General features: G+C 21.4%; 1 protein-coding gene and 1 long non-coding RNA gene across 2 annotated transcripts in view; one reads left to right on the top strand and one right to left on the bottom strand.

The window, feature by feature from the left end:
- Positions 1-1,385, bottom strand: part of LOC122501225 — a 51,072-nt gene extending 49,687 nt beyond the window's left edge. The window contains exon 1 of the long non-coding RNA XR_006301552.1: positions 1,314-1,385. This is a non-coding gene — a long non-coding RNA (uncharacterized LOC122501225). The remainder of the gene's footprint in view (positions 1-1,313) is intronic.
- Positions 1-13,416, top strand: part of LOC122501185 (neurotrimin-like) — a 156,709-nt gene that overhangs the window by 73,569 nt on the left and 69,724 nt on the right. Inside the window, exon 3 of the mRNA XM_043610483.1 lies at positions 9,671-9,768. Coding sequence (XP_043466418.1) covers positions 9,671-9,768 — 98 coding nt within the window. The remainder of the gene's footprint in view (positions 1-9,670; positions 9,769-13,416) is intronic.

Here is a 13,416-nt window from a genome sequence, read left to right as displayed (position 1 = left end):
AAGTTTTGACGAAATATTTTCTTAGACTGAAACAATTTTGGACCACTTATTAAGTCTGACGAAAATTAAAATTTAATTAACTTAAACTACTGATATTGAATTGAAATAAATTTAGAAAAAGTTTTCGGCCAATATCGACCTAAAGTACTGATTTAAAAAAAAATTAATTCAGAAGGGATGTCTGGCTAAAATTAAAAAAAAATATTTTTGGACTAAAATTGACTTGAACTGACGTCTGACTAAAAACTACTTAAACTACTAATTTAAATAAAAATTATTTGCTATTTATGGCTAACAAAGTTATTTTGAAAATTGTATGACCAGAATTGACTTTAACTACTGACTTCCTTAATCATTAATTTACAAAAATAAAAGTACAATTGTTAAAAAAAATTGTCTAACAATGAAAAAAAGACAGAAAAAATCAAAAATTTAGAAACAGACGCTTTTAGTTTAAATTTAATTTTTATGTAACGTTTTAAAATAAATCCACTTACATTCAGGATTGTTCTCCTTATATATTGGAAAGTGTTTACAAAAGATTTGAAACCAAATAAAATTTAAATTCATTGTAATTTCTTTAGAAATAATTGAATTAAGATGTAAATTTATTGAAATCTGTATATTTAAATTGTAAATTTATTAGATTTTAAAATTCACGAAACTTTCTAAAGAAAATCAAAAAAAAAAGAAAAAAAAAGAAAAAAAAAGAAACGAGAAAGGGATTTTCATAAATGTTAATACATCCAAAGAAATCTTTTTCATTTACTTTTTATTTGTGGTTAGAATAAGGAAAATTTAAAGGAGATTTAACTGCTATCGTATAATAGATAAATAGAAAATGGATTCAGGATATAAGGTTGAACTCGGTGCTCTCGATAGTTATAAAGTTAAAGCAAAAGGAAAATGCCATTTCACCATCGGTGACAGTGATTAATTGAACAAACCGCACAAACTACCGACTTTCCTTACTTAGCTTATCCAAAATTTAACACAAACGATCTAACTATTTTGTATTTAATGTCCACATCGTTAACTAATCGTTTTAAATTGATAATGAGGCAATTTTACTCACTTAATGAATTAAAAAATGAGCAACTTTTTTTTTTTTTTGGTGAAAAATTCTCAGTTTTGTGACAAAAAAAAACAGGAATTTGTAAAGTAAACGAGAATTCTTTAAATGATTAATTATAATTAATTATAGTTGAATAATTAAATATAGTTAAAAATTGACTGTAATTAAATAATTAATGTTAAAAAAAATAAACAATGTGAGTGGAATTTAATTAAATTAATATCAAAAAATTTCCTACCTTTAACGCCTTTACTCGTGGACCAAATCTCCTTCCAGAAAAATTTCTAACCATAATAACTGGATACACTGAAAAAAAAGAAATACACACATTTTACTCAGAAGAACGATTTTTAAATACTTAATATTTAATAATTAGTAGTTAAAGTCAATTTTAGTCAGACAAAAGTTTTAAAAAAAAATTACTATTAAAAACTTAGTAGTCACAGTTAATTTTAGTCAGACATTCCTTCTTACAAACAATTTTTAATTTTAACTAGAAAATCAGTAGTTCTGGTCGATTTTAGTCAGACAGTAAATTTCTCAATTATATTTCATTCGAAATCAGTAGTTCAATTCAACTTTAGTCAGACATCTCTTTTAGAAAATTTTGCAAAATTCTCCGAATAATTTTCAGAAAAAAATAAACAGAAATGAATAAAATAAAGTAAATTAATACATTTTAATAAATGCATGAGTAAAGTATATTTACCAAAAAATATAGCAAGTAAATGAATTGATAATTAAAATAAATAAAAAATAAATTAAATACATAAAAATAAATTAAAAATAAAATAAATAAACAAATTTTTATTCATTTGAATAGGTAAATTGAAAAATTTTGAAAATGCAAGGAAAAAGTTAGAACACAAAGCAACAAAAGATCATTGCCCAGCATTCATTCTAATATCAATTAATTTCTCTTCAATGAAAATAAATTGTATTTTTTTTTTTTTATTCAATTATCGACAAAGTGGATTTATTGTCATCGAGATTGTGATTTACTCACTCAATTAACGGGTAAAAAATAAAAATTTGAAAAAAATTTTCACAGCATTAAAAAGTGAATAAGCAACGAAAAATAGCAGAAGTAAATAAATAAATAAAAAAAATAATATATTTTCCCAATATTGAGTACTTAAAACCTGTAAATTTCACTTTATCCCGTGTAGAAATTGCCCTACTAGGGCCATAGTAAGGAATGAAACGCCGCGCCCGGTCAGGGCCAGATCGGGGCGACAAGAAAATGTGGATTTCCTGATCAGGGCCACATCGGGCGCGGCGTTTCATTCCCTAATAGGTCGGCCCTATCCGGCCCTGATCAGGGCCCCAGCGAAATTTCTACACGGGATATCAAACATTCAATCATGATTGAAAGTGTCAAAAGTCCTTTCCTTTGATTGAATCAAATCGAATTTTCATATAAATACGCTGATCAAGATTTGAATAGAAAATACATTTACAGTTAAATTTTTTTTATCCAACACACACACACACACTTGTGTATATAGATTTGAGAGAGTACAAAAAAGAGAAAAAAAATTTTAATTAAACTCGAGAAAAGAGTTTTTTTTTTATTTCTAAAGAAACATTTTCTATTTTTTCATTCGTTAAACTATTTTTACAAATAAGAAAATGTACTAAATAAATGATTAAAAAAATATTAAGCATTACATACAAGTGTAAAAAATTATTTTCTTCTTTCTATAAAAATAAGAGATAATTTTAGTTAAAGAATAGTCTGCGGATGTTAAATTTACTTTTTTTTAGCTTCTAGGTCTTAAATTAAGAGGTAAAGATTCAAAGATAATCCTCTGTAAATTTAAGATTTTTTCTCTAATATTTCTAGATTTTGCGCGCAACCAGTGAAACGTATATTGCATAAAATAAATATATAAAAAAAATATAAATATATTTTGCACGCAAAGCAAAAAGTATTGAAATTCTACTCTAAATTTATTTTTGAAAAAAGTAATATTTAAGAATAGAATGAAAAAAGGTATTAATAATTAGAATAATTTAAATTAAATTTTTATTTAAGATTACAAACTTTTTTCTAGATAGGAATTTAAAGGAAATACGATTTGAATATCAGTAGTTTCAGTAAATTTATGTCAGACAAAAATATATTTTTAAACAAATATCATGTAAGAAAGTTTAATGTGACAATTTTCAAAAAATTCACATTAATTACTGATATTTTAATAACAATTATTTAAAAACTTTCGTCTGACTAAAACCGATTTGAACCACTGATTTGCAATTGGAAAAGAAGTAAAGAAAGTTTTGTCTGACTAAAACGTGCTTAAACTACTGACTTCTAAAATGAGATCTATCGAGAAATTCCTTATTCAACTAGATCTCAATTTTATTTACATAAAACAATGAAAGTGAAAATGTTAATAAAAAAATAGAATTTTTAATTCTATTTAATTCGAAGTAGTAGTTTATAGAGCAATTTTAGTCGGACAAAATGTTTATAATTTTATTTTATAACTAGCAAAACTATAGGCGCGTAAAATTTTTTTTTTTAAAATTAAATCCTGGTAATAAGTTTACTCTAAATTTTTTAAAAAATTTTTTTAAATTTTTTTATTCAATATCCACGATTTTAATAAAATATTTCCCAAAACGAATTCAATTATTTAAAAAAAATTTTAATTTGAAATTTTAGAAAATGACAATTTTAATTGAATTAATTAAATAATAAAAATTTCAGAGGAATTCTATTATTTACAAATTTTTTATAAATTTCTTCGCAATAATTCAATTATTTTCATGAAGAATAACATTTTTTTAACCAGGAATTCAATTATTTTCATAAATAATAAAATTCTTTAGGTATGTAGGTTTTCAATTATTTTCATAAATAATAAAAATCATCGCAGAATTTCAATTATTTTTGGTACAATGTTAATGGAATTTCTCGAAAAATGTAATTATTCTTAAAATTTTTATTAAAATTAATTGTCAAAGATTTTAATGAAATAATTTTTAACAATTCGATTTTTTTTCAAAATAATTTGAATTAAATTCTTCGTAGAGTTAAATTAATTTCAATAATATCAAAATTCAATTTTTTTTAATATCTACTATTTCAATAAAAATTCACAAAAGAATTCAATTATTTAAAAAGAAATATATTATTAAAATTCATCGCAAAAATTAAAGTATTTTTCATAAATAATAAAATTCTTCTCAGGTATTCAATTATTTTCAATACAATTATTGAAAAATTCGATTGTATTCAATAAATTAAAGAAATTTTTCAAAAAAATTCAATTATTTTCCAAAAATTGTTAATAAAATTCAAGAATTAATTGCTTAATTTCAATTATTAAGAAAGAGGATTATTATAAAAACTTGAAAGAAATTATTCATATAGAATTCAATTTCTTTGAAAACTTGTAATTAAAATGATTAAAGAAAGTCCATTATTTTAAAGAAACTCAAAGAAATTCTTCAAACGAATTTAATTAAGATTATGTAAAATTTTAATAAAATTCTTCCTTAATTCAATTATTTTCATAAACAATAAAATTCTTCGAAGAAATTCAATTAGTATCAAATTTTTTGATAAAATTCTTTGAAAAACTTCAATGATTTGCAATTTTTTTCGCAATAATTCACTTGTTTTCATAAACAATAAAATTCTTCGAAGAAATTCAATTATTATCAAATTTTTTGATAAAATTCTTTGCAAGAATTCAATCATTTGCAAATGTTTTATAAATTTTTTCGCAATAATTCAATTATTTAACAAAACAATTAATAAAAGTTCTTCATAAGAATTCAATTATTTTTAAAAATTTTAATAAAATTCGTTGCAAAAATTCAATTATTTTAAAAAAGTTTGATAAAATTCTTCGAATCAATTCAATTATTTTGAAAAAATTTGAAAAAATTCTCGGCAAAAATTTTAATTAATTTCAAAAAATTTCCTCAATTCAATGATTTTTATAATATCTACTAAAATTTTTCAAAAGAATTCAATTATAAAAAATTTTATTGAAATTCTGCGCAAACATTTAATTATATTCATAAAATAATTAAAATTTCACAATGAATTCAATTATTTTCATAAATAATAAAATTTTTTAAGGAATTCAATTATTATTTTCATAAAAAAAAATTTTTAATTCTAGAAAATAATAATTTAATTAAAATGATGAAAATAATTTTGATGAAGTTACAGTAACAATATTCTTATAATGTAAAATAATGATTTTATCTCTCGGTCATCTTTAATTTATTAGAAAACATGAAGAAATCGATCACTCCGAGTCTTCGACTCGGAGCAATTGATATCTTCATGTTTTATAAACAATACTTTTATAAGTTGTTTAATTTAAAAAAGGTTTGAATTTTGAATTTTTAAATGTCTTAATTCCTGTCGAAAATCCTGTTCCAAAGATTAGATTAAAATATAAATTGTGCAAATATTTCTCTTCTTTTTCTAAAACAAAATAATAATTTTCTTAAAAAAATTGTGATTCAAAAAGAAAATAATGGAAAATAAATAAATTTTCTATTTCTTAATCACAGTTGTTTAATAATTTTCTAATTTTTTTTCAGAAGTAGAGAACAAAGATAATTTCAAATTCACAAAACATATTATTTAACAAAATTTTAGTCTTTTAATGAAAAGAAGTAAAAAAAATACTGATGATTTCTATTTTCTATCTAAAGTTAACAAAAAACAAAAGTATAAACAAAAGACAACTTCAGAGTGTGAGGGACAGAAAAAGTGAATGAAAGAATGAAAGAACATTTAAATTAATATAGTTAATTATGAATTGTTTCATTTTATTGGGATTAAAAGCTTATGGATTTACTTAAAGAAACAAAATTATAAAAAAAATTACATTTCTATTTGATTAAAAGTATTTTTTCTTGGTGTGGAAAATGGGAGATTTCTCCAATCTACACATACATATTGAAAGTACTACATTCTGTGTATAGTAAAATTTACGAACGGCTTGAAAATTTAGTAAAAATAGGAAAATTTCATTCTATTATATTCCACAAAAAAGAGAGGAAATTCTCATTTGTATTTTTAGAATACAATCTGGTTTTATGCTTATACATACGTATAGGGTTATATTCTGTATATATATATAAATATAGTATAAATATAAATTTTTTTTGTATATATATTTTTATATATATACATATACCTACATATATATATATATATAGAGAGAGAGAGAGAGAGAGAGAGAGAGAGAGAGAGAGAGAGAGAGAGAGACTATTTTGGCAAAGATGGAATTATTTCGCAGAGGAATAATTTGGTCATAAAATAAAAGTGCTTTACTAGGGGATATCGGTATATAGGCAGGGAGTTTGTATTACGCGGATGGTCCTTCCTCCCCCTCCCCCCTTCACATCTTCTCGTTTCCTTTCCAATTTTCCTTTCTCCCTTTAGTTCATCTTGAACTCCGTTTACATTTCTTGCTCTCTCGCCTATCTATATCTCTTCCTCTATATCACATCACTCCTTTTTCACTTCTCAAACCCCTTTTTTCGTCTCCTCCACAACCCCTTCTTCCACCCCCTACCCCTATCCTTATCCCCTTTAAGTCAAGATCAAGCAGCTATTTTCTTTCGGCGTTTCCTTATATTACCTCCTAGAAGGTACCCGGAAAGCTGAAAATTCCACTCACTCTCTCTCTCTCTCACTCTCTCTCTTTTTCTCTTTCTCTCCTTTCCTGTTTCTAGCAGTGTGAATATCTTATCATAATCCCCCACAGTGGGACTTTTCTTCTCGCACATGCTTCAGAATAGATCAACGCATAAGTAGTTTTGACGTATCTCCGAATACCAACCGCACACACTAACTATATTATATGTACCTCGATATATAGATATAGATATATGCAATTTTTTCTTTACAACCTTATCGCGATAGGGGGCTTACTTCTAACACTCCTAATTTTCTTTTTCATGTTTCTTTTCCCCCCATGAGCGTGAAAAACGTGAATAAAAAAAAACTTGAAAGATGAGGAAATCGTCAAATCAGCGCAGCAGTTGAGGGAATGTTGTAATTTTTTATATAATTTTTCTTCTCTTTTTTTTACGGGACAATTCATTATCAGACAAGTGGGAGAGAAGCATTTCCCTTTTGAAAAATCACTACCATTTTCAACACTGTATAATGAAAAAGTGTGGTATATAGATAAACGTAAATGGTAAATAGTAAATAATGAAAATTATACTAAAATAGATTACAAAAATTATATGAATTATTGTTGAATTAAATATTATAATTAAATAATATTATATTATAATTATAAATTTATATTATAATAATTTATTTAATTATAACTTTATATTACAATTATTTATTTAATTATAAATTTATATTATAATAAATTAATAACATAACCAGCATAACTAAAGGCGAGTAAAATTTTCCAGATTGTTATGTAGTTATAAAAAATAATTTTTCAAATTTCATAATTGGTTCAGAATTCGTGAAATTTTCACGAAAAATAAAAATTATTTTTTTTTTAACGAAATGTTGAAAAAACATTTCTGTTTGGCCTTAGGAATGTGTCCACCAAAGAACATAGAAAATTTTTTTTTTATAAAAAATTATTGCAAAATGAATTTTCTTGCAACTTTTTAAACAAAATGTTATTTCTCCTAAATAAATGAACCGATTTAAATGAACCAAGCGGGAATATAAAGGGAATAAAATATACTTTCGTTTAAAATTATAAAAAATTTATTTTTTAATAAGTCTTTGCACTCGATAATTAAGTTTAAAAAAGTAGAAACTGACAAAAATTCCATTCTATATTTTATTTTCTTGACTTTTCCCTAATTTTCATCGAAAATATTTACTTCTCTCTTATCCTGCTAATAAATTGAATTCTTGCAACGAATTTTATTAAAATTTTTAAATAATTGATTTCTCTCGACTAATTTTATGCAAATTTTAATTCAAATAATTGAATTCCTGAGAAATTTTAATTATTCATAAAAATAATTGAATGCTTACGAAGATTTTTACAAAAAAATTTTAAATAATTGAATTCTGTTTGGAAATTTTATGAAAATAGTAGATTTTAAAAATCATTGAATTGCAAAAAGTTTTTAAAAATAATTAAATTTAACAAATAAATTCAATTAAAATTCTTGCGAACGATTTTATTAGAATTTTTAAAAATAATTTAATTTTCAAGAAGAAACTTATTACTTTTAAAAATAATTGAATTCTTGTAATGAATATTGTTATTTATGAAAATAATTGAATTTTGCAAAAAATTTTATTAAAATGCCTCAAAATAATTGAATTTTCAGGAATAGTTTTGTTATTTATGTTTCGAAAAATTATTTATGTAAATAATTGAATTCTTGGGAAGAATTTTATTAAAATCTAAAAAAAATTGAATTATTTCAAAAGAATTTAATTAAAATTGTATTTATAATAATTAATAATTGATTTTTTTCGAACAATTTCATAAAATATTTGAAAATAATTGAATTCTTGTGAAAAATTCTAATATTTTTGTAAATAATTGAATTCTTTCAAACAATTTTAAAAAAATATTTTTTTAAATAATTGATTTTTTCGAGCAATTGAATTTTTGATCAATTACTGTAGAATTGTAAATAAATAATTGATAAATACATAATAAATAAATAATAAACTATACAATAAAATTGTTATCCTGCGATGAATTTTATTATTTACGAAAATAATTTAAAAGTTGCTAAGAATTTTTTTAACATTTTCAAAAATAATTAAATTCCTGAGAAGAATTTTATTATTTATGAAAATAATTTATTATTGCGAAAATTTTTGTTAAAATGTTTAAAAAGATTTGAATTTCTGTGAAAAATTTGGTTATTTTTGAAAATAATTGAATTCTTCATAAGAATTTTATAAACATTGTTTTAAAAATTAATTTTTTTTTTTTGAAATATAATAAACGTAATGAAAATTTTATTTTAAGTAATTGAATTCATGTGGAAAACTTAATTTGTGAAAATAATTGAATTTTTTGAATAATTAATTTAAAATAGTATTTAAAATAATTGAAATTCTTCGATGAGTTTTATTATTTATGAAAATAGTTGAATTCTTGTTTAGAATTTTATCAAAAATTTTTTCAAAAAATGGAATTTCCATGAAACGTGTTATTATTAGGGAAAGTAACACTGTAAAAAGAAAGGTACTAATTTAGTACCAATTTTGGGTACTAAATCGTCATTTGGTTCTATTTTAATACCGAAAATCAGCTCTAATTTAGAACATTTTATTTCAGTGAATTGAATTATTATGAAGAATCGTATAAAAATTTTGTTAAATAATTGATATTTTCGAAATTTTTTTTGAAAATACTATTCTAAATTATTACGAAAATTACGAAAAAATGTAATAATATATTATTAATTATATCATTATTAAATATTAAGTACACAAAAAAATTATATTACAGTAGAAATGAAAAAAATTAAATAAAAAGCAATAATAAAATAACAATGTAAAATATCGAAACTAAAAATAAATATTGTCTATATTTAAAATTTTCACTGCACTCAATGTTTATAAATAAACTAAAAAAAATATTTTTGTAATTTCTGTTTCAGATTTTCCGAGTTTTGTTGTGTCCATTACGAACGTTACGGCTGCCATTGGCAAAAAAGCAGTTTTATCTTGTACAATTCGAAATTTAGGTCATTACAAGGTAAACGAGAGTTTTCGTTTTTTTATTTATATAAATTTTATCTTCCCGCAAAAAACACGAAATATATTTTCCTAACAACTAAATTACACTTTGTGTCAGTTATATACACACGAATACACCGAGAATATATTGATAGTCAAAGTTACACAAAATTGTTCATTAATATTTTTTTTTTTTGCAAAAAAAAAGTTTTTATCTAATATATGTACCGGAAAATAAAAATAAAAAAAAAGTTTTTAACATACATCAAAAAGCATGCATTTGAGAAAAATATATCTAGCATATAAAGATAGAATTTCACAAACAATTCTGGAAAAAATAATAATTTATTTATAAAATTATACCTACTTAAATAATTAAAAAAACTATTTTTAAAAAGAATTTTTTAAAAAATATAATTTTTTTAATTATAAAAAATTAAAAATCATTTTTACAGTTTTCTATTAATAATTTTCATAATTTTCATAATAATTTTATTTTTTAATAAATGTTTTAACTTTCAATAAATGAGATATTATATATAATTACATAATAATTATATTAATTAATTACATTACTTTAATTATTCTGTAATTATTTTAAAATAAATAGAAATGACTCAATAAAGGACAAATGTTAACGCAATTACATATATTGAAAATAATATTAGCAGTTTAATGTATGACACTCTAATTTTTAATGTAAACATGAATTTTCACGTATCACTTCAATATCTATATATTTGGCATATTTCTATATAATTATCGTTATTTCCTTTATATCCGAACAATGTAATCGATTCAATCAATTCCTAATTAATTTCAAATAATTGAAATATCTGACATAAACAATATACATATATACAGTGTATTAGCATAAACTGAAATTACATCCGTGAGTGACAATGAAATTTTAAACTTTGCTAATAAATTTACGACTCTTATGAATTCTTTTAAAGAATTTATTATTACAGACATATTTGAATTTTATTTTTATTTTATTTATTTAAATGAAACTTAATCTTTAATCAAATAATACATTGATTTTAGTTGATAATAATTAGTGTATTAAATTATAAAATATTAATAATAATAATAATAATAATGTTCGACGTTTACTTTTCTTCGAGTTTACAATTAAAAAAATATGTAAAAAATATTTACAATTGAAAAACAAATCGGACAGATGAAAAATTGTAATTAAATTCTTGAAATATTCAGATTTAATTAATTAAATTAATATTGTCATTATAAATAAATATTTTGATTCAATTTAATATTGTAATAATTTAATTAATATTGTGATTAAATTATAATATTGTCAGGCATTAAATAAAAAGTATTTTTAGAAATTAAAAATACTCGTCTCTTTGAATTGCTATACTAAATATACCAAGTCTGTGATTGTACCAATTTATTGCGATGAGAAATCCGCCTTTCGTTTGTCGGATAAAACCTACAAATTAAACAAACAGCTCACCATAAACTCAAAAAACTTTTCTTCAGAGAAACACGTAAACGAAAATTACGACCATATCTCTCTCATTCTCTTTCTCTCCCTCTCTCTTTCTCTCTCTCTCTGTTTCTCTCTTTCTCAACTTTCTTGTAATTTCCCGAAAACTTTGTTAATTATTATTTTCCAATTAATCAACTATATCCAATATTAAAGTCGTCTGTTTCCTTTTATATTTATTATTAAAACGATTCTGTACATGTATGACCTAAAATCTCTTTGATTTAATTCCCAAATATTTTCTTTTATGAGCTTTTATTGTCAGTGAAAAAAAATTGATTTTTCATCCAATAATGTTTAATCGAATAATTTTTAATTAAATATTTTTATTTTAATATTTTTACTTAAAATATTTCTCATAATAATTATTTTTATATTTTTTATAATAATAATTTTTATTTAAATAATTTTTATTCAAATAATATTTACAAATATAATTCTATTTTTATTAATATTAATAAAATATTAATAGTGAATATTTTAATTGAAACATTTTATATTAAATTAATTATTATTCAAACAATTTTGACTCAAATAATAATTCTTTCAATAATTTGTATAATAATAATTATTTTTAATTCAGGGTTGCCACGCTTTTGCTCATTTCAAATTCCCTGACTTTACCAGGTTTTCCAGGTTAAAAAACTTAACTTTTCCAGGTTTTTAAAACTACATTTGTTGACAACAAAAATTTAATTTTGTTTTTCCCTGACTTTCCCTTGAATTCCAGACAAAATTCAGACTTTTCCTTCACTCTAAACACTCTAAAGAATATTTTGATTCAGTTTAAAAATTATTACTCAGAAAAATATTCCATTACTTCTTTTGTAAATAAATATTTAATGATTATTATTACCTATTTGAAATTAAACAATTTAAAAAAAATTGTTATAAAACATGAGGAAATCGATCACTCCGAGTCTTCGACTCGGAGCAATCGATATCTTCATGTTTTATAATAATTCAAAGATGACCGAGTGAAAAAATAATTATTTTATATTATAAGAATATTGTTACTGTAACTTCATCAAAATTATTTTTATCATTTCAATTCAATTATTTTTAACTAAAATTCTTCTTTAAATTAATTATTCATTCATTTTTAATAATTTTTGAAAAATTTCTTTGAAAACTTTCAAATTCTTTTGTTTACAATTCAATTTTACAAAATTTCATCGATTATTCGGAAATTTTTCAATCAAATATATATTAGAAAATAAAAACTTCAAATAATTTCAAAAGTTCCATTAAACTTTTTTAAAAGAATTAAATTTACAAAATTTTCAGTTAAAAGTATAAAAAATTCAAAATTTCAAAGATTATAATTTGAAAGCTTTTCAAAATTCAATATTATTTCTAAAATTAAATAAATTGAATTATAAATTAACTGCTAAATTAGTAGAAACGACTATTTATTAGTAAAATCTGCATATTCTACAGCAAAAAGTCAATCACTAATTCAAAATAGAAACCATTTTTACTAATTCAAATTTAGAGAGTTTAATGTTCAATTATTCTTTTTAAATTTTAACTGAAATGCATATTGAAATCAATTTTTATTAGAAAATTTTACAAAAATTCAATTATTTAAACACAAAAATAAATAATTTACTGAATAATCGAATGTTTCTCAAAATCAAATTCTAATAAAGAATTTTATCAACAAATTTTTAAATAATTAAAATTCTTTTGACAAATTTTAATAAATAATTGAATCTCTGTAAAAAATTTGATTGAATTGAGAAAAGTTTTTGAAAATAATTGAAATTTTGCCAAAGAATTTTATTAAAATTTTTGAAAATAATTGAACTTTGAAAAAGAATTATATTATTTATAAAGATAATTAAAATTTTTACGAGAATTTTTTTAAACTTTTGACTATAATTGAATGTCTTTGATGAATTTTATTACTTTTAAAAATAATTGAATTCTTAAGACGAATTTTAATAATATATTTCTTTTTAAAATAATTGAATTAAATTAAAAATTAAAAATGTATTGACAATAATAATTAAATGCTAATAAATAAATTATAGAAAGGCTTTTTAAAATAATTGAATTTCTTTGATGAATTTTAATAAAATTATTAAGGATAATTGCATTTTTTAAGAAATTTCATTAAAATTGTGATTCAAAATAATTTAAATTCTGCGATGA

This window comes from Leptopilina heterotoma, unplaced genomic scaffold, assembly GCF_015476425.1.
Source record: "Leptopilina heterotoma isolate Lh14 unplaced genomic scaffold, ASM1547642v1 Lhet_103, whole genome shotgun sequence".
Lineage (NCBI taxonomy): Eukaryota > Metazoa > Arthropoda > Insecta > Hymenoptera > Figitidae > Leptopilina > Leptopilina heterotoma.
This window is presented reverse-complemented; position numbering and strand designations above follow the sequence as displayed.